Below are 27,421 nucleotides of genomic sequence, written 5' to 3'. Positions count from 1 at the left end.
GGGGACTCGTCGAAAGCTTTCTGTACTTTATGCGTCGGGAATTCTCAATTGGCCATGGAGGGGAGATTGACCTAACTCAGCATGCATCCATAGAAATGCACAAGGCCACGCTAGCTTAAGGTGCTAGCAATATCGGTGCATTCTTCGTGACGTTACTGTGGAAACTGGAAAAATTGGAAAACACCTCTCTGTTTACCAGTTATTGAGCAGTGCCAACAATCGCATTCTGAAAGCTAATTGCCCAGCTCACATAGCTCATAATGCCTGCAAGCACGCCTGCGATCAGCTGTCAGTGGATATGAGACAACTCTTTTACAGATCTACAGCCACTTATTAGTATCTGCTTCCCGAAGAGAGGAACTGTGTGCATTTTTTTGCCTTTGTTGACCTTGAGTGGCGTGAAATTTTGCGACATGTTTGCACACGATGGCTCTCTCTTCATCCAGCTGTCGATCGTCTCCTGCAAAGCTGGCCAGCTCTTACATCATACTCCTGTGGCACTGAAGAGTATTTTTGAGGATGAAGAAAAAACAGAAGCTGCTGAGATTTATCTGTGCTTTTTCCACAACGTGGGTGTGTTTTTACCAGCTCGTAAAAAGCTGGAGGAAATAACGCTCTACATCACATATGTTTACGAGGAAGTCCAACCGTTCAAAATTAAGATGCTTCAGCTGAAACAGGACAGTTTCTTTGGATACCAGACCAAGCAGCTGATGGACAAACAATTGTCAGCACAAAGGTCCAAGCAGCAACAGGACTTTGAAGTTCTATAACACTGTCATTACATACATTGACAAGTGGTTTGATTTCTCACCAGAACATGTAATGGTGAAACTGATTGGCCTCTATGAGGAGCTCTCCTTCACTGACCTGGAGCAGGTGGTGGTTGCCCTCAAAATGACTGTGACAGTCAGTATGGACCAACTCTATGAAAAGTTGTGTGTTAGCCGGGAGGAAATACAGAAAGCCAGACAGGATACCACAAAATCCGCCAGTGAGAAGTGGGTGGCAGTTTTCCAAAACCTAGGGAAAGCCAACTTGATCAACATGTTCAGGATTGTCTCATTTGTCCTCAGTGTGCCAGGCTCAAATGCCTTTGTAGAGAGGATTTTCTGTCTGATGACCATTAAATGGTCAGACTCAAGAAACCGATGTAGCACAGAGATGATCAAAAATGAACTTCAAATATCTGGGAACTGTGACTTGTCATGTAATGACTTCTCTCTGGCTATGCAAAAGGAGAAAGGACTGCTTGAATCAGTCAAGAGCAGCAAAAAATAAGTAGACTTGGTGAGTGACTCATGTCCCTCTTTTCCTCTTTTGCATTTGAAAAGTTGTTTTTTTGCTGTAAAGGTCCAAATTGTGATTTCTTTGATAATTTATTTTGAGGTTTATTCACATCAGTTTACATAATGATACAGTTTTAGTAAAGATATAGACTAAATGGAATATACAAATGTTTTGCCTTTCCAATTGAATAAGAATATGAATATACACTGTATATTCATTCACACAACACCATACCCATACCGCCGTGGCACAGTCCACTGGCACGCGAACTTTTGTCCCGTATTTGGTAGTGAGGAAGTTGGTAACCCTATGCTCCTCCCTCCCCACATTCACTGATGATGTGATGGGCCTTTGCCCGGTTCAACCTGGGCCTTTGCCCGGTTCAACCCGGGTCAGCGTATCCCACTAAGGAGTATCCCTGTAGCCATGAATAAACAGAATATTCCTAATTTAAAATCCTTAAGTCTATTGACACACCCATGCATCAATCTAAGTAAGTAACATAATATAAAAATCCCCATTAAAATCCATTAGTTAAACTAATCCGTCAGTTTTGCATGGGCTGCGTCTCAATCCTCCACCTATGTCAACTTTCTGCATCTGTGGTGGAAGGTGGCTGAGCTACAACGATGTTTGTCAGACCATGAGACATGTCGAAAATCGGTCTTCTCGCGAAAACGTCCATAGCGTCCGAACGAAGATGAAACCCTCACGAACACGATGGTGTTCTCCGCTTTGTTCTAATACTTGAGGATCCCAAATAATAATAGGATATTGGTGTACATGTAAACGTGGCCCGTGAATGTGATGATATGATATACATCATGTTAATTGTTTATTTAAAAATCATTTCCAATCCCTCATATTTTTTGGGTAAATATATTTATATACAAACATACATACACATACCCACATACAGTGGGGCAAAAAAGTATTTAGTCAGCCACCAATTGTGCAAGTTCTCCCACTTAAAAAGATGAGAGAGGCCTGTAATCTTCATCATAGGTATACTTCAACTATGACAGATAAAATGAGAAAAACAAAATCCAGAAAATCACATTGTAGGATTTTTTATGAATGTATTTGCAAATTATGGTGGAAAATAATCATTTGGTCACCTACAAACAAGCAAGATTTCTGGCTCTCACAGACCTGTAACTTCTTCTTTAAGAGGCTCCTCTGTCCTCCACTCGTTACCTGTATTAATGGCACCTGTTTGAACTTGTTATCAGTATAATAGACACCTGTCCACAACCTCAAACAGTCACACTCCAAACTCCACTATGGCCAAGACCAAAGAGCTGTCAAAGGACACCAGAAACAAAATTGTAGACCTGCACCAGGCTGGGAAGACTGAATCTGCAATAGGTAAGCAGCTTGGTTTGAAGAAATCAACTGTGGGAGCAATTATTAGGAAATGGAAGACATACAAGACCACTGATAATCTCCCTCGATCTGGGGCTCCACGCAAGATCTCACCCCGTGGGGTCAAAATGATCACAAGAACGGTGAGCAAAAATCCCAGAACCACACGGGGGGACCTAGTGAATGACCTGCAGAGAGTTGGGACCAAAGTAACAAAGCCTACCATCAGCAAGGGCATTGAAGATGAAACGTGGCTGGGTCTTTCAGCATGACAATGATCCCAAACACACCGCCCGGGCAACGAAGGAGTGGCTTCGTAAGAAGCATTTCAAGGTCCTGGAGTGGCCTAGCCAGTCTCCAGATATAAACCCCATAGAAAATCTTTGGAGGGAGTTGAAAGTCCGTGTTGCCCAGCAACAGCCCCAAAACATCATTGCTCTAGAGGAGATCTGCATGGAGGAATGGGCCAAAATACAAGCAACAGTGTGTGAAAACCTTGTGAAGACTTACAGAAAACATTTGACCTCTGTCATTGCCAACAAAGGGTATATAACAAAGTATTGAGATAAACTTTTGTTATTGACCAAATACTTATTTTCCACCATAATTTGCAAATAAATTCATTAAAAATCCTACAATGTGATTTTCTGGATTTGTTTTTCTCATTTTGTCTGTCATAGTTGAAGTGTACCTATGATGAAAATTACAGGCCTCTCTCATCTTTTTAAGTGGGAGAACTTGCACAATTGGTGGCTGACTAAATACTTTTTTGCCCCACTGTATATATAAACATGCATACATATACATACAAGTACATGTACAGTTGAAGTCGGAAGTTTACATACACCTTAGCCAAATACATTTAACTCAGTTTCACAATTCCTGACATTTAATCCTAGTAAAAGTTCCCTGTCTTAGGTCAGTTAGGATCACCACTTTATTTTAAGAATGTGAAAGGTCAGAATAATAGTAGAGAGAGTGATTTATTTCAGCTTTTATTTCTTTCATCACATTCCCAGTGGGTTAGAAGTTTATATACACTCAATTAGTATTTGGTAGCATTGCCTTTAAATTGTTTAACTTGGGTCAAACGTTTCGGTTTGCCTTCCACAAGCTTCCCACAATAGGTTGGGTGAATTTTGGCCCATTCCTCCTCACAGAGCTGGTGTAACTGAGTCAGGTTTGTCGGCCTCCTTGCTCGCACACGCTTTTTCAGTTCTGCCCACAAATTTTCTATGGGATTGAGGTCAGGGCTTTGTTATGGCCATTCCAATACCTTGACTTTGTTGTCTTTAAGCCATTTTGCCACAACTTTGGAAGTATGCTTGGGGTTATTGTCCATTTGGAAGACCCATGTGCGACCAAGCTTTAACTTCCTCACTGATGTCTTGAGATTTTGCTTCAATATATCCACATAAATGTTCTCCCTTATGAAGCCATCTATTTTGTGAAGTGCACCAGTCCCTCCTGCAGCAAAGCACCCCCACAACATGATGCTGCCACCCACGTGCTTCCCGGTTGGGATGGTGTTCTTTGGCTTGCAAGCATCCCCCTTTTTCCTCCAGTGGCTTTTTCCTTGCTGAGTGGCCTTTCAGGTTATGTCGATACTGGACTCGTTTTACTGTGGATATAGATAATTTTGTACCTGTTTCCTCCAGCATCTTCACAAGGTCTTTTGCTATTGTTCTGGGATTGATTTGCACTTTTCGCACCAAAGTACGTTCATCTCTAGGAGACAGAACGGGTCTCCTTCCTGAGCGATATGACGGCTGGGTCCCATGGTGTTTATACTTGCGTACTATTGTTTGTACAGATGAACGTGGTACCTTCAGGCATTTGGAAATTGCTCCCATGGATGAACCAGACTTGTGGAGGTCTCCAATTTCTTTTCTGAGGTCTTGGCTGATTTCTTTTGATTTTCCCATGATGTCAAGCAAAGAGGCACTGAGTTTGAAGGTAGGCCTTGAAATACATCCACAGGTACACCTCCAATTGACGTCAATTAGCCTATCAGAAGCTTCTAAAGCCATTTTATAATTTTCTGGAATTTTCCAAGCGGTTTAAAGGCACAGTTAACTTAGTGTATGTAAATATCTGACACACTGGAATTGTGATACAGTGAATTATAAGTGAAATAATCTGTCCATAAACAATTGTTGGAAAAATGACTTGTGTCATGCACAAAGTAGATGTCCTAACCGACTTGCCAAAACTATAGTTTGTTAACAAGAAATTTGTGGAGTGGCTGAAAAACGAGTTTTAATGACTCCAACCTAAGTGTATGTAAACTTCCGACTTCAACTGTATCTATATAAGGTCCCACAGTTGACAGTGCATGTCACAGCACAACCAGGCCATGAGGTCGAAGGAATTGTCCGTTGAGCTCAGAGACAGGATTGTGTCAAGGAACAGATCTGGGCAAGGGAAACAAAATCATTTCTGCATCATTGAAGGTCCCCAAGAACACAGTGGTCTCCATTATTCTTAAATGGAAGAAGTTTGGAACCACCAAGAGTCTTCCTAGAGCTGGCCGCCCGGCCAAACTGAGCAATCGGGGGAGAAGGGCCTTGGTCAGGAAGGTGACCAAGAACCCGATGGTCACTCTGACAGAGCTCTAGAGTTCCTCTGTGGAGATGGAAGGACCTTCCAGAAGGACAACCATCTCTGCAGCACTCCACCAATCAGGCCTTTATGGTCCTCGAATACCCCAACAATACACATTTAGTTTTAGCCCTTGACAAGCACACCTTGTTCAACTCATTGAAGGCTTGATGACAAGTTTAATCAGGTGTGCTTGTCCAGGCTTACAATAAAAAATTGTACTGTAGGGGGTACTCGAGAACCAGGGTTGGGAAACACTGGCGTGATGGGTCAGATCTGCAGTGAAGAGAATCAGCACATTACAACTTTGTCAAGTTGCGATTTTAAAAGAACTACAAAAGGACCTTCCTAAATAAACTTTGTAGACTCAGCTGGCTAAAAGTATTTCCATAGTACTTGAAGAAGTTTGTGGCGGTTGTAGCTTAGATGTCTTACAGTAAGCATAAAAAGAGAAGAAAATAAATTAACGATTGGCATAATGTGGGCATGCAGGACATGACAGAACAGTAAAAATATATTTTACAGTCAAAACTAGTAAAACTCTCATTGTCTATGTCAAATGTCTCAACTGCTCACATTTACTTACCAATGACAATGGAGCACACACAAGTGGTAGCAAAGGCATGTTTGCTCCTCTGTCCATTCAAATTGAAGTGGGACATTAATTCATTGGTCATCAATCTGAAACATTTTAAGAAAGAGGATATCAAAATGAGACAGTAGTTGGATAATGACAATTTAATCTCAATGGTAAAGTTTTGCTTAATCCTAATACATGTTGTAATATTCACACTGCTCCATAATCCTGAGGACATTGTCACGGACAGATGTTCCCCCAACTGAAGACAGCTTGGCAGTCTTAAAAAAAGAAAGGTATATGCAAAAATATAAGTATGTGTAGAGGCAATAAGGAGACAATAAGATATTATATTTTTCAAAAGTTCTGTCTCATTTCTTTCCTGCAACAAACATTGTTAGAATTGGGTGTAATTGGCAAATCTCTTCTCTGCAACTGCGCACATGTTTGAGTGAGCGAGAGGTAGAATGAGCCAGAGAGAAACTTTACATGACTCACCAAGGGAGGTGTCTGTTGAATCAGGACACAAAGATTTTGCACCCGAAAAAGGGTTCTTCAGCTGTCCCCATAGGAGAACCCTTTTTGGTTCCAGGTAGAAACCTCTGTGGAAAGGACTATCTGGAACCAAAAAGTGTTCTTCAAAGTGTTCTCCTATGGGGACAGCCAATGAATCCTTTTAGGTTCTAGATAGCACCTTTTTTTCTAGGAGTGTAAGATCATGCTATCATGGGCATCTGAATAGCATATCTCTTGGGGAATCCAGTCTCAGTGAGACCTGATGCAGAGAAAAAAACATTAGTGATCATCAGCATAGCTAGCACAAAGCTAGGAATCAATACACATTGAAGATCAGAGTATCAAACAAATGAAGAAAAAAAAATTGCACACAAAACTTACTGTCAATGAGTATGGATTTAAGGAGGGGTAGTTCTGCTCTCTCCTTTCCCTGGAATGTGGCATAATAGGTGTACTGGTAACTGAGTGGATGGCCAAGCACTGCTGTAGAGGCCATGCATCCGGTCATTGACGTTTCATGAACCTTAAAGACAGAGACAAATCATGATTAACCATTACCTAAGGCACAGGTGTCAATCTCATTCCATCAAGGGCCGAGTGGCTGTGGGTTTTTGCTACTCCCTTGTACTTGATCGATGTGTTAAGATCACTAAATAGTAAGGAACTATCCACACCTGGTTGTCTAAGGCTAAATTGAAAGGAAAAAACAAAAACCTGCAGCCCTACATGGAATGGGTTTGACACCACTGACCTAAGGGCTTCAATAAGTTAGACTTAGCCTAGCAATTACAATGGTTCAGCCATATGGCAGTCAGGCAGACAGACCGAGATAGACAGCAAAACTGTCACGGCCGCTAACAGAAGTAGACCAAAGCGCAGCGTGGTGAGCGTACATATTCCTTTATTTATATGACGCCGACAAAAACAATAAACAATCCAAAACAACCGTGAAGCTAAAGGGCTATGTGCCACAAACAAAGTTAACCTCCCACCAAGACAGGTGGGAAAAAGGGCTACCTAAGTATGGTTCTCAATCAGAGACAGTTATAATTTTAAAAGTTACAAAAGCGGTAATTAGAAATAACAATGCGATTATTGACAATCTTAAAAGTTTCTATGAAAATGTAAATCAGATTTAAACAGCCGTTGGACGGATCCTATAGCCTTCTTAGACTCAACATCAATGAAGCAACTATCAGGAGACAAAACATAATCATTAAAAACAGAGATCACCCAATAATTAATATTAGATACTGTTAAAACATTCGCACGGAGAAAGGCATCAGGAATGGATGGCTTTCCCATAGAATTTGGGACAAAGTACAAATGACAACACACGTCACTCAATTCAGTACCTCCTAGTTCCATTTATCAAACAGTTATTTCAGTTATATTAAAACCAGGGAAATCTGGAGAGTCCCCTGCTGATTATAAACCCATGTGTTTAATAAATTAATATCAAAGCTTATAAGCAATAGAATGGCAAAAGTCTTACCAGACATGTACATATCAGTCAAACAGGGTTTATTAAAAATAGACATTTACAAACAAATACAATAACATGTTTCAGTTTAATACAATACGCAAAAAAACAAGATATAGATTGATCAATAAGGCTGTTGATGCTGAAAAGGCTTTTGATTGTCTTGAATGGCCTTTTCTATTCAAAACTTTGGAAGCTTTCAACTTTCCAGCTGAAATAAAACATTTAATAAAAATATTGTATAAGTTTCCTAAGCAAAAATATATACGAATAATACATTATCTGATGAAATTGCATTAGAAAGAGGCACAAGACAGGGATGTCCCCTCTCCCCCCTCCTGTTTGCACTGGCAATAGAACCGCTTGCAGAAAGAATTAGACAGGACCCAAAATGTACAGGTATCAGTATTGGTAAACATGAATATAAACTAAACTTATTTGCAGGTGATCTGCTGATATTCCTGACCATGCTGAAAATGCAATGCCCCCTTTGCTAAAAATATTTGTCTTAATAAGTGATATATTCTGAACAAAAATATAAACTCAACATGCAACAATTTCAAAGATTTTACTGAGTTACAGTTCATATAAGGAAATCAGTCAATTGAAATAAATTCATTAGGCCCTAATCTATAGATTTCACATGACTGGGCAGGGGCGCAGCCATGGGTGGGCCTGGTAGGGCATATGCCCACCCACTGGGTAGCCAGACCCAGCCAATCAGAATGGGTTTTTACCCACAAAAGTGCTTTTTACCAGACAGAAATACTCCTCAGTTTCATCAGATGTCTGGGTGGCTGGTCTTGCAGGTGAAGAAGCCGGATGTAGAGGTCCTGGGCTGGCGTGGTTACACATGGTCTGCTGTTATGAGGCCGGTTGGACGCACTGCCAAATTCTTTTAAACAACGTTGGATGCAGCTTATGGTAGAGAAAATAACATGACATTTTCTGGCAACAGCTCTGGTGGACATTCCTGCAGTCAGCATGCCAATTGCACACTCCATCAAAACTTGAGACATCTGTGGCATTGTGTTGTGTGACAAAACTACACATTTTAGTGGCCTTTTATTGTCCGCAGCACAAGGTGCATGTGTAATGATCATGCTGTTTAATCAGCTTCTTTGTATGCCACACCTGTAAGGTGGATGGATTCTCTTGACAAAGGAAAAATTCTCACTAATAGGGATGTAAACAAATGTGTGCACACAATTTGAGAGAAATAAGCTCTTTGTGCATATGGAACATTTCGGAGATCTTTTGTTTCAGCTCATGAAACATGGGACCAACACTTCACATGTTGCGTTTATATTTTTGTTCAAATTATATAAAGATAACTTTATTCCATTACTCAACAATATGAAAGCAGATCTAATTAAATGGAATAATCATCCCATAAATCTTACATTTAAAATAAACCTCTTAGAATGACATGGCTGACAAAGTTTTCGTGTTTATGTTTGGTAATACCAATTACTTCACCAAAGACATTCTTTAAAAAAGTATACTCGGTCATCACAGACTTTATATGGGCAAATAAAATTCATAGAATAAAAAGGAAAGTTTTACATCTTCTTAAGTCTGAGGGTGGTTTTAACCTTCTAGACTTGGAATTGTATCAACTCGCTACCCAAGGCTTTTACTTGCGACATATAGTTAAATGCACTAAAGAGGAACAATGGGGACATATTGAAGATGCGCACACTCATCCCCAGAATCTTTTTACGTGTCTATTTTCAAAAGATATAGCTAAGAACATTAACAACTTCATAGTTAAGTACACTACTATAACAATATGGAAGAAAATATCACTCCCTAAAACCACAACCTTATGGAACAGTCCTTGGATAGCTTTTCAGAATTCATCAATAAATTGCTCCACATGGAAAACTGGAGGCATTTATACCGTAAATGACTTGGTAACAGGAAATACATGTATTTCCACAACAGAATTAAAAAGTAATTTTGGACTGACCAATGTAGATAGTTTCAAATACATGCAACTTAAAAGTTACATATCACAGAATTCCGATTTGAAGTCTTTTGGACATCAGAACAACCTTGAGGGAATCTTATCTGAGTCAGAAAGGATGTTCATATGATAGGGAAGATATACAAAACCATGCAGAGAGCATTTCAAACTGACAATCTCTTAGAAAAAAAATAAACTATTGAAACCAAGATTTACAAATAAGTGATGTTGGCACAAGATGGAGGGAAAGTTGGAGCATAACAAACACAATTACAGTTAACAAAATGTACTTAATCCAGTATAAACGAATGTATTATACAAGAGACAAAATTTGACAAATTATACAAAACTCATAATGACTCAATAATCCATGCTTTCTGGGAATGCTATAAAGTCCGGAAGCTGTGGGCAGAGCTATAAAGTTTGCTGTCAGAAGTATTACAATGTAAACTTACTTTTAATCTGCATATTTCAAGATATGGCATATGGTGGTGTAGTGAGATACCCAATGGTCTGGACGATTCTCTTCTCATCACTGATCTTGAAAAAATGTATACTAAAAACGTGGAAGTCAATCAATCCGCCATCATTGACACAATATAAAAATCGAAGGATTAATAATTGAAATATTGAAATGGCATGGGCGACCGAGAAAAACAAATTGGTACAATTTAAGGCCAAGTGGCAAACAAAAATGCAGACACTTGGGATTGGAGTGCAAGCATACGGGTCTGAGCAGATGAGTGTTTTTGGAGTGAAGAAAAAGTGTGGGGGGGTAATTTGAAAAAGGCAGTTAACATTAGAATTAGTGTTGAGGGGAAGCACAGATAGGCTAAATGTATTGTCAAATACAAAACACAAAAATACAAGGATCCCTGACGAATCAAGAAAAACTTCACATCCATATTGGGGGGGGGGGTCTCTCTATCTATCGCTCTCTGTCTCTCTCTCTCTCTCTGTCTCTCTCTCTCTCTCTGTCTCTCTCTCTCGCTGTCTGTCTCTCTATCTGTCTCCCTGTCTCTGTGTGTCCCAGTTGTCAGACAGTGGGGAGAACCGTGTGGCCAGGACTCACGAGGGCTATGCAGCAGTGTCTGTTCTCTCAGATGGAGGTGCCTGGGATACTGGGTGTTATCGTTAGTATCCCATCTCTTCCTACCTAAACCTGTCTCATTATGGACACTGACCCTAACAAACAAACCTATATAAAGCTTCAATCTGATAAATTGTTTTCAAATAAAGTAAAAGGGAATAAAGTTAAATAATGCAAGCCTCAATAAAAACTAATGTGACTTCTTCTCCCTCTAGTTTCCTCCTCTACCAGCCAAGCCTCAGTTAAATGCACCAACCAAAGTTCTGAAACAACTTGGTATGTATTTTTAATACAAATATTTCACTTACCTAGAGCCTATTTTGACCATATTAATCTATATTATTGATTGCTATGTGTTGAGGAAGATGGCGCCGAAGGGTAGGGCTGCCGTCTTATCGGCTCTTAACCAACCATGCTATTTTGTTTGTCTTTTCACGTTGTTCATAACTTGTTTTGTACATAATGTTGCTGCTAACGTCTCTTATGACCGAAAAGAGCTTCTGGACATCAGAACTGGGATTACTCACCTCAAATTGGATGAGGAGTTCTTCAATGAGTCGGACGCGAGGGATATACTACAGACACCCGACCAGGCCCCGATCCCCGTGATTCGCTGGAAAAGGAAACGCAGGTTTCGCGGAAAGAGATCAGTGTCACGGGTGTCGTCGGATGAAGGATGAGACCAAGGCGCAGCGTACTTTGAGTTCCACATAATTTATTAACGAAGTGAAACTTTAGAAAAGACAAAGCAATAAAGAATACAATGACCGAACAGCTTCGTTGTGCAAACTACCTGCACACAAACAAAGACAAGATCCCACACAGAAGGAGGGAAAGGGCTGCCTAAGTATGATCCCCAATCAGAGACAACGATAGACAGCTTCCTCTGATTGGGAACCACACTCGGCCAGAAATAAAGAACATAGAATGCCCACCCAAATCACACCCTGACCAAACCAAAATAGAGACATAAAAAGGCCCTCTAAGGTCAGGGCGTGACAATCAGGATGCCTTGCGAGGATCAGGCGAAGAGCGGCTAATCTGCCCTTGCCTTCCGTTCTGCTAGCTAAAATTCAATCGCTGGAAAATAAATAGGACGAACTGAAAGCAGGTACAGTGGGGAGAACAAGTATTTGAAACACTGCCGATTTTGCAGGTTTTCCTACTTACAAAGCATGTAGAGGTCTGTAATTTTTATCATAGGTACACTTCAACTGTGAAGTGTACCTATCAAAATCCAGAAAATCACATTGTATGAATTTTAAGTAATTAATTTGCATTTTATTGCATGACATAAGTATTTGATAAAGCAGAACTTAATATTTGGTACAGAAACCTTTGTTTGCAATTACAGAGATCATACATTTCCTGTAGTTCTTGACCAGGTTTGCACACACTGCAGCAGGGATTTTGGCCCACTCCTCCATACAGACCTTCTCCAGATCCTTCAGGTTTCGGGGCTGTCGCTGGGCAACACGGACTTTCAGCTCCCTCCAAAGATTTTCTATTGGGTTCAGGTCTGGAGACTGGCTAGGGCACTCCAGGACCTTGAGATGCTTCTTACGGAGCCACTCCTTAGTTGCCCTGGCTGTGTGTTTCAGGTCGTTGTCATGCTGGAAGACCTAGCCACGACCCATCTTCAATGCTCTTACTGAGGGAAGGAGGTTGTTGGCCAAGATCTCGCAATACATGGCCCCATCCATCCTCCCCTCAATACGGTGCAGTCGTCCTGTCCCCTTTGCGGAAAAGCATCCGCAAAGAATGATGTTTCCACCTCCATGCTTCACAGTTGGGATGGTGTTCTTGGGGTTGTACTCGTTCTTCTTCTTCCTCCAAACACGGCGAGTGGAGTTTAGACCAAAAAGCTCTATTTCTTTCTCATCAGACCACATGACCTTCTCCCATTCATCCTCTGGATCATCCAGATGGTCATTGGCAAACTTCAGACGGGCCTGGACATGCGCTGGCTTGAGCAGGGGGACCTTGCGTGCGCTGCAGGATTTTAATCCATGACGGCGTAGTGTGTTACTAATGGTTTTCTTTGAGACTGTCGTCCCAGCTCTCTTCAGGTCATTGACCAGGTCCTGCCGTGTAGTTCTGGGCTGATCCCTCACCTTCCTCATGATCATTGATGCCCCACGAGGTGAGATCTTGCATGGAGCCCCAGACCGAGGGAGATTGACCGCCATCTTGAACTTCTTCCATTTTCGAATAATTGCGCCAACAGTTGTTGCCTTCTCACCAAGCTGCTTGCCTATTGTCCTGTAGCAAATCCCAGCCTTGTGCAGGTCTACAATTTTATGCCTGATGTCCTTACACAGCTCTCTGGTCTTGGCCATTGTGGAGAGGTTGGAGTCTGTTTGATTGAGTGTGTGGACAGGTGTCTTTTATACAGGTAACGAGTTCAAACAGGTGCAGTTAATACAGGTAATGAGTGGAGAACAGGAGGGCTTCTTAAAGAAAAACTAACAGGTCTGTGAGAGCCGGATTTCTTACTGGTTGGTAGGTGATCAAATACTTATGTCATGCAATAAAATGCAAATGAATTACTTAAAATTCATACAATGTGATTTTCTGGATTTTTGTTTTAGATTCCGTCTCTCACAGTTGAAGTGTACCTATGATAAAAATTACAGACCTCTACATGCTTTGTAAGTAGGAAAACCTGCAAAATCAGCAGTGTATCAAATACTTGTTCTCCCCACTGTATATCCTTCCAATGGGACATTAAAAACTATAATATCTTATGTTTCACCGAGTCGTGGCTGAACGACGACATTAAGAACATACAGCTGGCGGGTTAAGCACTCTTTCGACAGGACAGAACAGCAGCATCTGGTAAGACACGGGGTGGGGGCCTATGCATTTATGTAAACAACAGCTGGTGCACGATATCTAAGGAAGTCTCAAAGTTTTGCTCGCCTGAGGAAGAGTATCTCATGTCTACAAACCACCACAGTCAGAAGCTGGCATTAAAACCACACTCAATGAGCTGTATTCCGCCATAAGCAAACATGAAAACGCTCATCCAGAAGTGGCGCTCCTAGCGGCCGGTGACTTTAATGCAGGGAAACTTAAATCAGTTTAACCTAATTTCAATCAGAATGTTAAATGTGCAACCAGAGGGGAAAAAATCTAGACCATTTTTACTCCACACACAGAGAAGTGTACAAGGCTCTCCCTCGCCCTCCATTTGGCAAATCTGACCATAACTCTATCCTCCTGATTCCTGATTACAAGCAGAAATTAAAGCAGGAAGCACCAGTGACTCAGTCTATAAAAAAGTGGTCAGATGAAGCAGACGCTAAACTACAGGACTGTTTTGCTAGCACAGACTGGAATATGTTTCGGGATTCTTCCGATGGCTTTGAGGAGTACACCACATCAGTCACTGGCTTTATCAACAAGTGCATCGAGGACATCGTCCCCACAGTGACTGTACATACATTCCAAAACCAGAAGCCATGGATTACAGGCAACATTCGCACTGAGCAAAAGGGTAGAGCTGCCGCTTTCAAGGAGCGGGACTGTAACCCGGAAGCTTATAAGAAATCCCGCTATGCCCTCCGACGAACCATCAAACGGGCAAAGCGTCCATACAGGACTAAGGTCGAATCGTACTACACCGGCTCCGACGCTCGTCAGATGTGGCAGGCCTTGCAGACTATTACAGACTACAAAGGGAAGCACAGCCGAGAGCTGCCCAGTGACACGAGCCTACCAGACGAGCTAAATAACTTCTATGCTCGCTTCGAGGCAAGTAACACTGAAACATGCATGAGATCATCAGCTGTTCCGGACGACTGTGTGATCAGGCTCTGCGCAGCCGATGTGAGTAAGACCTTTAAACAGGTCAACATTCACAAGGCCGGTGGGCCAGACGGATTCCCAGGACTTGTACTCCGAGCATGCGCTGACCAACTGGCAAGTGTCTTCACTGACATGTTCAACCTCTCCCTGTCTGAGTCTGTTATACAAACATGTTTCAAGCAGACCACCATAGTCCCTGTGCCCAAGAACACGAAGGTAACCTGCCTAAATGACTACCGATCTGTAGCACTCACGTCTGTAGCCATGAAATGCTTTGAAAGGCAACATCAACACCATTATCCCAGAAACCCTAGACTCACTTAAATTTGCATACCGCACCAACAGATCCACATATGATGCAATCTCTATTGCACTACACACTGCCCTCTCCCACCTGGACAAAAGGAATGGCTATGTGGGAATGCTATTCATTGACTACAGCTCAGCGTTCAACACCATAGTGCCCTCAAAGCTAATCACTAAGCTAAGGACCCTGGGACTAAATACCTCCCTCTGCAACTGGATCCTGGACTTCCTGACGGGCCGCATCCAAGTGGTAAGGGTAGATAACAACACATCCGCCACGCTGATCTTCAACATGGGGGCCCCTCAGGGGTGCATGCTCAGTCCCCCCCTGTACTCCCTGTTCACTCATGACTGCATGGTCAGGCATGACTCCAACACCATGATTAAGTTTGCTGATGACACAACAGTGGTAGTCTTGATCACCGACAACAATGAGAGAGCCTATAGGGAGGAGGTCAGAGACCTGACCGTGTGGTGCAAGGACAACAACCTCTCCCTCAACATGATCAAGACAAATGAGTTGATTGTGGACTACCGGAAAACTAAGACCGAGCACGCCCCCATTCTCATCGACGGGCTGTAGTGGAGCAGGTTAAGAGCTTCAAGTTCCTTGGCGTCCACATCACCAACAAACTAACATGGTCCAAGCACAGCAAGACAGTCGTGAAGAGGGCACGACAAAACATATTCCCCCTCGGGAGACTGAATTGATTTGGCATGGGTCCTCAGATCCTCAAAAGGATTTACAGCTGCACCATCGAGAGCATCCTGACGGGCTGCATCACTGCCTGGTATGGCAACTGCTCGGCCTCCGACCGCAAGGCACTACAGAGGGTAGTGCGACCGGCCCAGTACATCACCGGGGCCAAGCTTCCTGCCATCCAGGACCTTCATACCAGGCAGTGTCAGAGGAAGTCCCTAAAAATTATCAAAGACTCCAGCCACCCTAGTTATAGACTACCCCCCCCCCCCCCCCCCCCACCCCCCACGCTGCTGCTACTCTCTGTTATGATCTATGCATAGCCACTTTAATACCTCTACCTACATGTACATAATTACCTCGACACCAGTGCCCGTGCACATTGGCACATTGACTGTGTACCGGCATCCCCTGTATATAGCCCCGCTATTGCTATTTACTATGTTGTCTAATTATTTGTTATGCTATCTCTTACTTTTTTTCTTGAAACTGCATTGTTGGATAAGGGCTTGTAAGTAAGCATTTCACTGTAAGGTCTACACCTGTGGATTCGGCGCATGTGACAAATACAATTTGATTTGATAAGAAAACATGTCAAATCATACTACTGTATGTAAACGTTTCCCTCAAAACCTTTCCCTCAAAACGTTTCCCTCAAAACACTACAGATCTTAAAAATGTCTTGAAACAGAATTGTCTCAAACTTTGCAATAATGTTCTTTATTGGTTAGAAGTGCAATACTTTACTATAATTGCTCTGCTCTGTAGGTTTCTTGGCCATGGGCAAGGACTGGCGTACCTACTGCATGGCATTGGAGACCTATGTATCTCCAGCAGGTGGGAGCACACACCACGCTCAGCAAGAACAAATGCCTGGAACACATTATTACCACCAAACCCCCTTCTTCTCCATATGTTTAATCCTAATCTCTTCTCAATGTTCTACCCTCTCCTTTTCATTTTATTGGTCAAATCACCTCAATGTGTTTGACTTGTGTCTGTTCTGGTGGGTCTTCACCAATAATCCCCTGTTGGATTTAGCGTTCCATCTTGCCATTTCCTGTTGTATTTCTTGTACTCCGTAACATGAGACAACTTAGTAGCTATGGATAATAACCCAATAATAAAGATTCCACACAATGTTTAAGAGACAGGCAAAAACATGGGCTACATATAGGCTACTAAATATCTTTACTTCGTGTTAGTCACTTTGGATAAAAGCGTCTACTACATCAGCATGTAAATATTATCATCTTTAAAAGGAAAAGGCACATACATGTTAGTGCTGAGAATGAGGACATATCAAAAACAGATCTGATCAGTGCATTCGGAAAGTATTCAGACCCCTTGACTTTTTCCACATTTTGTTACGTTACAGCCTTATTCTAAAATTGATTAAATAATTCTTCCCCTCATCAATCTACACACAATATCCCATAATGACAAAGCAAAAACAGGTTTTTAGCAATTTAAAAAACCCTGAAATATCTGTATATTTGTATATTGCAAAAGATGCTGTAGATGGCCATCTGTTTGTGGTCTGTGGGAGTGTGCTGAAGTAAGTCATTGGAAAATCTGACTTTGTCAAATGGCGATACTGTCTGTACAGAAACATACACACTTTAACATGGCATTCCCTGTTAGTTGTGCACTTTAAAAGGGTATGCTTCAGTTGATGACATTGCTAGAGTGCTTTTCTTGTTCAGGAATACAACAATTTGTGATTTGTCCGTTAGACCAAAGAGGAAGTAGCTAACTGACTGGTTTCGACAATAGGTTGTTTTTACAAAGAAGGTTGGCTGTAAAAAACGTAGGCTTAAAAATACAAACATTTTACATTTTTGTTGTCAACTTCAAGAATTATGAATTCTTCAAGGTGTACCAGCTATTTGGCAGAAATATAAGATTCATATGTTAAAATGGGTGATATATCAGTTTGAATAGCCACCAATGAAACCTCTTGCAATAGTGATTGCGAAAGATGTTTCTATACACATCAAATCACATGTCCCTTTTTCAAAAAAATTGCTAAAGTCATCTGTCTCTATTACAAAACAAGCAATATAAAACAGCAATATAAAAAGGGAACTAGGTAAATCACGAGCCATTTAAGGCACTTTGCATGTCTCTGCTTCACAAAAAAAAAATGAATATCAAGTAGCTAAACGATACATAGTATGACCATCTTAAAACAATTCTATATGTTAGCTTAGGTAACCCCGCCCCTGATTTCCTGTGCCCAGCTAACCACTAAACATGTGTTATTGGAGAGTGAAATATATTTACAGTTAAGTGTGCCAGATAAAGCCTCATGATACTGGGCACAATACTGTATGAGATCTCTCTGTATTATACGGCTGTGAGCCTTGTGAGCCTTGTATAGTGGCTCTAGGAGGATCTGCCTGTCTTGATACTGGCGTACTCTATTTCTCCACTGCTCTCCAGACTCACTGCTGCTTTCCCTTTTCCTGTCATGTGGACGATGGTGCAGTATATCACTGAGGGATCATCCTATATAAAGGGACAATAAGAAACACAAGATACATTCAAAGACACAGGCAATGCTGCTAACATCTGGGGATGCACAGATTCACACTATTTTACACTATATATAACGCTTATACTACCACACACACACACTAAACGTTCTCTTACTGGAGCACTGAGTGGTGTAGTTGTATCCTCTTGGTTGGCGTTTCTGTGCTGAACCGTAGCATGCATTGCATTGGGATCATCCTAGAGAGGGAAGATACATACTGTATAATGAAGTTGCAACATTCATCAGCACACAAATAGCACAGGGATTGAGATGTAATCTTTCTTGAGACCTTCATTTTCCCACTGAATTTGACATGATTTAATCGAGGAACAGTCTTAAAAAAACAAACAAACAAACAAACACACAAACACAAACGTTCTCTTACTGGTGCACCGAGTGCTGTTGTGTTGTTGCCTAAACCAGTGTTTCTGTCCGCAACTGTGGAATACATTGCAGTAGAATCATCCTAGGAGACAGAAAATAAGGCACACATACAGTAACTTTGAACCCTTAACCATATAACAACACAATGATAAGTGGGATGTATTCTTTCCATCTTCATTTCCCATCACTCTCACTGTGATAGAGCTTCTAAATGATTCATTAACCTCATCATTATTCTCTCCTCCTGTTTTGCTCCCACTACTATTATCCCCTGTGGTGTTCTTTCCTGGGATAAAAAAAAACCGAGTTTAATACACAAAATGAACCAATCCCACATTCCACATTGCTTTTTTTAGTGGTTGCAATTGTGGATACATACTTTTGTTTCTCTTGTATATGTACAAAGCCATTCCAGCGATGATCAGTATGACTGGTAGGACAGCCATTAAGACGTATTGGATTGTATTGTTTTGCAGAGAGGATGCAGATGGAGCTTCTCCTGAAGTCCTCACTGTGTCTGTTCCTACAGGATATGGACATGTTTAGTCAGTCTACAGTATAACAGAGAGCTTTGCTCAGTGCAAAACAGAATACTGTGGTCAGCTTGTATGCTGATGTAGTTTTTTGTTCAAATGTCATCTATTCGAACCTGTCAGACAGAAAATGTACTGACAATTTGATAGAAACCAGTCGCAGATGTGTGTAATTTTGAGACATTTGAATAATTTCCTTTAAATATTCTGAGTATAATTTCATGATATTCATTGGGCATAAACGGACCATTAGAAGCAGTTGTTGGTAGTGCTTTTGTAGTCTCTGGTCTTTGGTGATGGTGTTTTTTTCCATCTGTCTCTAACAGGGGAGAGGACCATTAGCCTAGTGTCAGCTCAAACAGAGGCACATGTTAGAAAGGGCTCTGCCAATACTATGCAACTAAAGATAACATGAGCCCCAAATTAGTTTCCTTTTTTAATATATCTTGGCTGTGTTTGTTGTGTTTAAAGAGAGCGATTCCACTCACTCAATTGCACTATATCGGTTGGTAGGCCTTCAACAGTGTTGACATTGATGTTGAATATGTGTTATGTTATTATGAATGAGAATGTGCTATGAATGTGAGTTCAAGGAGTTTTGAATACCCATCGTTATCCCCTTCCAGACTTATTTTGTTATGCACCTCTTATATGAGCATGAAAAAGTCAACTTAAATGGTGAATGCAGTGCTTGTTTTTCAGTGTGCAGACAACACTCACGTATTAACAGTTACTACTAGTGATAATAACCATACCATGCTGCTACATTCTACTCAATTGTCAGGTACTCTACAAACTGCTGCTCTGTACGCATTCTTGGCCATTCTGTTCTTATGACAAGTTATTTATGGAGAAAGCTCTCTGATAAAATGGATCATTATCAGATCTCTTACCTTTAACAGTGATATGTATGTCTCTAGTGTCTTGGTTGTTGATTGTACACCTGTACCACCCCTGATCCTCCTTAGTGATGAATGAGAGAAGGACAGAGAGGTTCCCTGGAGAGCTCTCAGTATTAAACATCGCCACTCTGTCTCTGTAGAGATCACTCTTGGTTAATGGTATAGCGGGGAGTTTAGTCCATGTCAGTCCATGAGGTTTAGCCTGGAGTTCATTGCAGGAGCAGGGCAGGAGCACAGACTGGCCCGGGGATCGAACTATCTCCAGTTGGTTAGAGTCTGACAAACTGCAGCCTGTTGAAACACGTAGAAATGTGTGGTACTTACTTTATACTTTTTAGATGATGGTAGTTCTCTACAACTTCTACCATACTTCTACCCTTTCTGTATACATGGCAGTCAGCAGATAGTGTGTAAAAGGTAATTCGTTGTCTGTGTAAACTTAAGATAGCACAAGGTTGATAGCCAGAGGGCTCAAACGTCTAACTGCATTCACAACAACAAACACTATATTGTACTCCTTTCTGCAAGGTTCCATACATGTGACTTTCTGTAGATAGTAAACCCACAGGATTTCACATGATGTGGTGGCTACCAATTGTCTCTTAGCTGTAAGACCAGTCTTACGACTAAGTCACACCAAGACAAGTTTGTATCAGGTTAGAGAAAACACTAGCATATAACAAGATACTATTCTTTAAGCAGTAAAACACGGGATAGCATGAATAATTATGTAATTTTCCACAACAAAACAGAGCAGTTTGTTGAGGGAAACCTACTTGATCAATTTTAGATGATGGCTCTCTACAACTGCTAACATGAACACGTAATACTACCCATTACTAACAGTATTACTGCTAGCCTTCAGTATTATCAATGCCATATAGTAATCTGAAATAGCTTATATATTTGATGGACCAAACCATGAATTGTTTTGTACAGATGTTTGCCTTATACTGTTATACTTTCTATATACAGCTGTCTAAGCCTGAGATGAATATTTTACCTTTAACATAGAGTCTGATGTCCCTCGCTATGTCCCAGTTTTCTCTATCCTCGATTGTACATCTGTAATCTCCCTGATCATCCTGAGTGAGGTGTGAGAGGAGGACAGAGAGGTTCCCAGGACATTTTCTATTAAACAGCTTCACTCTGTCTATGTAGAGATCACTCTGGGTTAATATCACAGGCTCCTGACTTAGAGTTAATTTAGTCCATGTGAGTCTGGGAGTATCAAACTGACGTACAGTACAGGAGCAGGGCAGGAGAACAGACTGGCCTGTGAATGCAGTGATCTCCTGCAGTAGATGGTTAGTGCCTGACAGAGTACAGCCTGTTGAAACACAGAGCAACATAATTCTTATTACTATGAGTATTATTACAATTCTGCATGTACACAGTACAATCCATTATGGGCAGTGCTTTCTAAAATTAAGTCTGAAACGATGAACAATTATTTGAGAGATCTGCAACAGAATCCATACATGCCATTTAGCAGACACTTTTATCCAAAGTGAATCAGTGGTTTATTTGACCACAAGTAAAAAGATATGCCATAAACATTGTTTATGAACCAGAAAAATAACTGCAGAAGGATGACTGTTGATAATCAATCTCTAAGAGCAACAAGCAACAATGTGATTGTGTACACTTTGTATACTGAACGCATTAGTATTTTTTCCACACACTCTTTTTTTGTCAGTAACAGTGAGTTCTCCATGACCTCCATAACCACATACAGGTTAGGACAGTAGGACTCACCTTCATTTCCTGCAGTAATGTGAAGGATTGAGCTGATCAGAAACACAGAGATCCACATGATGATGACTGTCTCCTGATGTTGAAAGACAGAAACTGTATGTTCTGTGTGTGTGTGTTGAGAGAAGGACTGAGTTTGGCGCTCCTCTTCCCTGTGAGTGTAGACTGACAATATGTCTACATGTGTGACATTGGAAGTAAAAGTAGAGTCTGTGAATGGTATGTCCTGACTCTCAGCCCACATCCAGTTACATACCTCTCTGCTTCTCCTTTTTCTCTAACTAGTCATTCTCCTTTCCTTATAGTCAGCTCTTCTCAAAATGATGTCAGTTTTTGAATGGAATCATAGTTCTTTTGACCATGATAATCTTATCCATGACAAAATGACCATCAATCCGCCAATCTGTCATTTCATAAATGGAAAACTGCTCAGCATCTTTAGATAACAAATATAGACCCTACATACAGTATATTAGAAAAATTAGGCAGCTATTGCATAATTCCCCAAAATCAACAAAGGCATACTGGTTGGGGAGAATTTCTATCGTCATTGTGTAATCAATACGATGGGAGACAGAGTGCTGGTTTCAAGCGCAGGGCGCAGCAGTTGTTTATTAGCAAATGACCACTGGGGGAGGCTGGAAGCAGGTTCCGGGGACAGGCAGAAGTCATACACAGGGACTCCAAAAAGGTAACAGTACAGGCAGGGAAAAGGCTAATAACATAGTCCGGGAGATCAGGCAAGAGGTTGACGACAGGAAATCTGATAGGCAAAAGTACAGGCAGGGAATAGGCAAAAAGGTGTCATTAGTGAGGATGGCCAAAAACTACAATACACAGGAGGACTAATACAGAAATAAACAGTGCTCCAACTAAAACGTGTAACAAAACAAACAATACCTCACAATGGTGGGGTGCAAAGAACTGAACTAAATAGTGTGTGTAAATGACATACAGGTGTGTGAACAGGTGATCAGAATTCAGGTGATTGGGATCTGGAGAGTGATCTGCGTTCAGGGGATCTATGTGTTTGAGAGTGTGAGCTGGAAAGTGAGCTGCGTTCAGGGGATCTATGTGTTTGAGAGTGTGAGTTGGAAGCAGACGTTACACATTGCAATATAACCCCACATACCACCATTAGAGACTAAGCATGAATTTAGCAGAACTATGATTCTAAACATTGCCAATGTACGTACATAAAACAACACAACTTACCATAATGAAGAGAAGAGCGTACTTTTTGTTCAAACTTTATTGCCTTATTGCCTTAGATTTCCCTATTCTTTACACTGTTAATAAAAGTAATGATATTAATTTCATTTAGAAAAGTAATATATCATACATATTTACAGAATGCATTTCATTTATGGTATTATAGAAGAAAAGTGAAAGACAAAATACATAATGTAATTTGCATCAAATTTGAATTCTATCATATGGTATTTTAAATGCGTTGTAAGATCCAGATTTTAATGTGAAGAGGGAAACATATTTACAGTTAAGTAATACATGGTAACAATAACCACACATACAGTGTGGCCTACTGTATAATGGCTCTAGGAGGATCTGCCCATCTTAATGCTGGCATACTCTGGCCGTCATTGTAAATAAGAATTTGTTCTTAATTGACTTGCCTAGTTAAATAAAGGTTATATAAACACAAATTCTCCACTGTTCTCCAGACTCACTGCTGCCTTCCCTTTTCCTTTCATGTGGACAATGGTGGAGTATATCACTGATTGATCATCCTATATAAAGTGACAATAAGAAACACAAGATACATTCAGAGACACAGGCACTGCAGCATCTAGGGATGTGGATTCACGCTAATTTACACTATATATACACTGAGTGCTCTTTCCATGGCATAGACTGACCAGGTGAAAGCTACCCTTATTGATGTTGCTTGTTAAATCCACATCAATTAGTGTAGATGAAGGGGAGGAGACAGGTTAAAGAAGGATTTTTAAGCCTTGAGACATGGATTGTCAATGTGTGCCATTCAGAGGGTGAATGGGCAAGACAAAATATTTAAGTGACTTTGAACGAGGTATGGTAGTAGGTGCCAGGCGCATCGGTTTGAGTGTGTCAAGAACTGCAACGCTGGTGGGTTTTTCACGCTCAACAGTTTCCTGTGTGTATCAAGAATGGTCCACCACCCAAAGGACATCCAACTTGACACAACTGTGGGAAGCATTGGAGTCAACACAGGCCATCTTTTCTGTGGAATGCTTTCGACACCTTGTAAAGTCCATGCCCCGACAAATTGAATCTGTTCTTAATTTTGTTCACTCAGTGTATTTATCCTAACACACACACACTGCACTTCTCTTACTGGTGCACTATGGAGTGTTGTTGTCTCCTCTTGGTTGATGTTTCTGTGTGAACCGCAGCATACGTTGCATAGGGATCATCATCCTAAAGAGGGAAGAAGAGGAGAAATACAATGAGACACGTAATACACACATAATACAGATGCGACGTCCATTAGCACACAAGTAGCACAATGATTGAGATGCAATCTTTCTTGAGACATTCATTTCCCCAATGAATTTGACATGATTTAATCAATAACAGTCTTAAAGACAAACACATGTATACAAACATTATCTTACTGGTGTAATGAGTGGTATGGTTGCCTTGCCGCCTAAACCAGTGTTTCTGTCTGCAACCGTGGAATACTTTGCAGAGGGATCATCCTATAGAGGAGAGATACAATGAGACACAAACAGTAACTTTGTCTAATTGACCATCCTCATATAAATAACTCAATGATAAATGGGATGTATTCTTTCGTCAGATCTTAATTTCCCCACACTCTCAATGTGATAGAGCAGGTGTCAAACTCATTCCACGGAGGGCCGAGTGTCTGTGGGTTTTCGTTCCTCCTTTGTACTTGATTGAGGAATTAAGGTGACTGATTGGTAAGTAGTTGAAAGGAGAAACCAAAATCCAGAAGACACTAGGCCCTCCGTGGAATGCGTTTGACACCCTGAGAAGCTAGAGCTTCTAAATCATTTCTTTACCTTATCGTTTTTCTTTCCCCCTGTTTTGCTCCAGCTACTTTTCTCCTCTGTTTTTATTTCCTAGGGATAAAATAACAGTGTGTTTAATACACACAATTAGTCCTGTCACTTTCCCCCAACTAAACTCATTGCTTTTCTATGTGGTTGCAATTGTGGACAAGTAACCATTATTTATCCTGTATCTGTACAGAGCAACTCCAGCAATGATGGGAATGACTGGTAGAACAGCCAGTACAATGTAGATGATTGTAGATTGAGCTTTGTCTGAAGTCCCCCAAGTGTCTGTCCCTACAGGACTTGGTGACTCTTCCAGTACACGCTAAAAAGAGAGTCTGTGATCACTTGCATATCGATCTAGCTTTTTGTTCACACATTGTCCATTGAGCCTGTTGGGTAGGAAATGTACTGATCCTTTTATATAAGTATGGTTTTAACCAGCAACAGTCTTTAGCAATATAAGACCCTTTAATGATTTACATCGACTTTTAGAGGAAGTTGTTGGTAGGGATGTTCTAGTTGTGGGTTGAGTTATTGGTGGCAGTGGGTGTTTTGGTTTGCTCTGACTAACAGAAAAGTGGATCATTAGGTCCGTGTCAATACTATGTAGCTAAAGATAAAATGAGCCCCAAGATTTATCGGGAGTGGGATCTCTTACCTTTATCATAGAGTTGGATTTCTTTGATTTCTACAGTACTGATTTGGCACCTGTACCACCCCTAATCCTCACTCGTTAGATGTGAAAGGAGGAGAGAGTGGTCCCCAGGAGAGTTCTCAGCAAACATCTTTACTCTGCCTTTGTAGAGATCACTCTGGGTTGATATAGTTTCAGGTCTCTGTCCATGTGATTCTGGGAGGTTTAGCCTGAAGTTCAGAACAGGAACAGGGCATGTGTTTTATTTACTTTATCAATTTTAGATGATGGTTCTCTACAACTGCTACCATGAACACTTAAGACTACCCATTACTAACAGTATTACTGCTAGCCTTCAGTATTACCAATGCCATATACTGTAGTAATCTGAAATAGTTTATATATTTAATGGAACAAACCATGAATTGTTTGTACAGATGTTTGCCTTATACTGTTGCTTCCTGTCATATTTTCTATACACAGCTGTCTAAGCCTGAGATGCATCTCTTACCCTTTGCAAAGAGTCTGATGTACAGTATGTGTCCCTGTCTTCTCTATCCTTGATTGTACACCTTTACACCCCATGATCCTCCTTAGTGATGTGTGAGAGGTGGAGAGAGAGAGGTTCCCAGGAGAGTTCACAATATTTAACATATCCACGCTGTACCTGTAGAGATCACTCTGGGTTAATGGTATCCAACACTCACTGTTTTGTTTTTGGAAGTTCCATGTGAGGCTTTGAGGTTTAGCTTGGAGGTCAGTACAGGAGCAGGGCAGGAGAACAGACTGGCCTGAGAAGACGTGGATCTCCTTCAGATTACATTCTAAGAGAGTACAATCTACAGAGACACAGAGCAAAATATGACCAAGTTGGAATTCAATTAATTGAATCTGCCATAGCAATGTCAGTGGATTGTAGTGAATAGTAGTGGATTGTGCCTAGGGCTGTTGCGGTGACTGTATTACTGCCACACCAGCGGTCACGAATCATGAAGGCAAGCTCTGATGCTGCTGATGGTCATTAGTAGCCTACCAAACTTGCTAACTGCCTGGTACTCAGCACGCCCCATATATTACCCACCACTGCGACCTGTACGCTCTCGTTGGCTGGCCCTCGCTTCATACTCGTTGCCAAACCCACTGGCTCCAGGTCATCTACAAGACCCTGCTAGGTAAAGTCCCCCCTTATCTCAGCTCGCTGGTCACCATAGCAGCACCCACCTGTAGCACGCGCTCCAGCAGGTATAACTCTCTGGTCACCCCCAAAACCAATTCTTCCTTTGGCCGCCTCTCCTTCCAGTTCTCTGCTGCCAATGACTGGAACGAACTACAAAAATCTCTGAAACTGGAAACACTTATCTCCCTCACTAGCTTTAAGCACCAGCTGTCAGAGCAGCTCACAGATTACTGCACCTGCACATAGCCCATCTATAATTTAGCCCAAACAACTACCTCTTTCCCTACTGTATTTATTTATTTTGCTCCTTTGCGCCCCATTATTTCTATCTCTACTTTGCACATTCTTCCACTGCAAATCAACCATTCTAGTGTTTTACTTGCTATATTGTATTTACTTTGCCACCATGGCCTTTTTTTGCCTTCACCTCCCTTATCTCACCTCACTTGCTCACATTGTATATAGACTTATTTTTCTACTGTATTATTGACTGTATGTTTGTTTTACTCCATGTGGAACTCTGTGTTGTTGTATGTGTCGAACTGCTTTGCTTTATCTTGGCCAGGTCGCAATTGTAAATGAGAACTTGTTCTCAACTTGCCTACCTGGTTAAATAAAGGTTAAATAAAAATAAAATAAACTCTATTGTCCCTCTAATCACTCTGACGTCAATGCAAGTGTAATCGAAAATCTAATCAAACACTTCACGAGGGCCCATGAGCTCATGTTGCACAACATTTCTATAGGCTATGAAATTTGCGCAAGAA

General features: G+C 41.2%; 1 protein-coding gene across 4 annotated transcripts; it reads right to left on the bottom strand.

The window, feature by feature from the left end:
- Window positions 1-16,411: 16,411 nt before the first annotated feature.
- Window positions 16,412-22,060, bottom strand: LOC139560423 (polymeric immunoglobulin receptor-like). Of its 4 annotated transcripts, XM_071377200.1 has the most exons (10): window positions 21,824-22,056; window positions 21,310-21,395; window positions 21,069-21,150; window positions 20,057-20,356; window positions 19,411-19,482; window positions 19,010-19,153; window positions 18,855-18,916; window positions 18,632-18,712; window positions 18,363-18,443; window positions 16,412-18,218 (listed from the first exon to the last, which is right to left on the bottom strand). In XM_071377200.1, the coding sequence occupies exons 1-10, from the start codon at window positions 21,879-21,881 to the stop codon at window positions 18,096-18,098; spliced, it is 1,089 nt and encodes a 362-aa protein (XP_071233301.1). In that variant the 5' UTR covers window positions 21,882-22,056; the 3' UTR covers window positions 16,412-18,095. The 4 variants fall into 4 exon arrangements, 3 of the variants coding, with proteins under 3 accessions (XP_071233301.1, XP_071233282.1, XP_071233293.1); XM_071377181.1 differs by having other exon boundaries at window positions 21,069-21,395; window positions 21,824-22,055; XM_071377192.1 differs by lacking the exon at window positions 19,411-19,482 and having other exon boundaries at window positions 21,069-21,395; window positions 21,824-22,054.
- Window positions 22,061-27,421: the final 5,361 nt, after the last annotated feature.

This window comes from Salvelinus alpinus, chromosome 2, assembly GCF_045679555.1.
Source record: "Salvelinus alpinus chromosome 2, SLU_Salpinus.1, whole genome shotgun sequence".
Lineage (NCBI taxonomy): Eukaryota > Metazoa > Chordata > Actinopteri > Salmoniformes > Salmonidae > Salvelinus > Salvelinus alpinus.
Note: the sequence above shows the minus strand (reverse complement) of the source record. Positions and strands in the feature narration are given on the sequence as shown.

What these genes read in the sequence shown, in the direction of transcription:
- LOC139560423 (XM_071377181.1), bottom strand. Translation starts at nt 21,881, where the DNA reads ATGTGGATCTCTGTGTTTCTGATCAGCTCAATCCTTCACATTACTGCA. An exon ending in CATACATATCACTGTTAAAG is followed by an intron (nt 19,483 to 20,056) that starts GTAAGAGATCTG and finishes CTCCCCTGTTAG; the next exon opens with AGACAGATGGAAAAAAACAC. An exon ending in CTACACCACTCAGTGCTCCA is followed by an intron (nt 18,219 to 18,362) that starts GTAAGAGAACGT and finishes CCCTTTATATAG; the next exon opens with GATGATCCCTCAGTGATATA.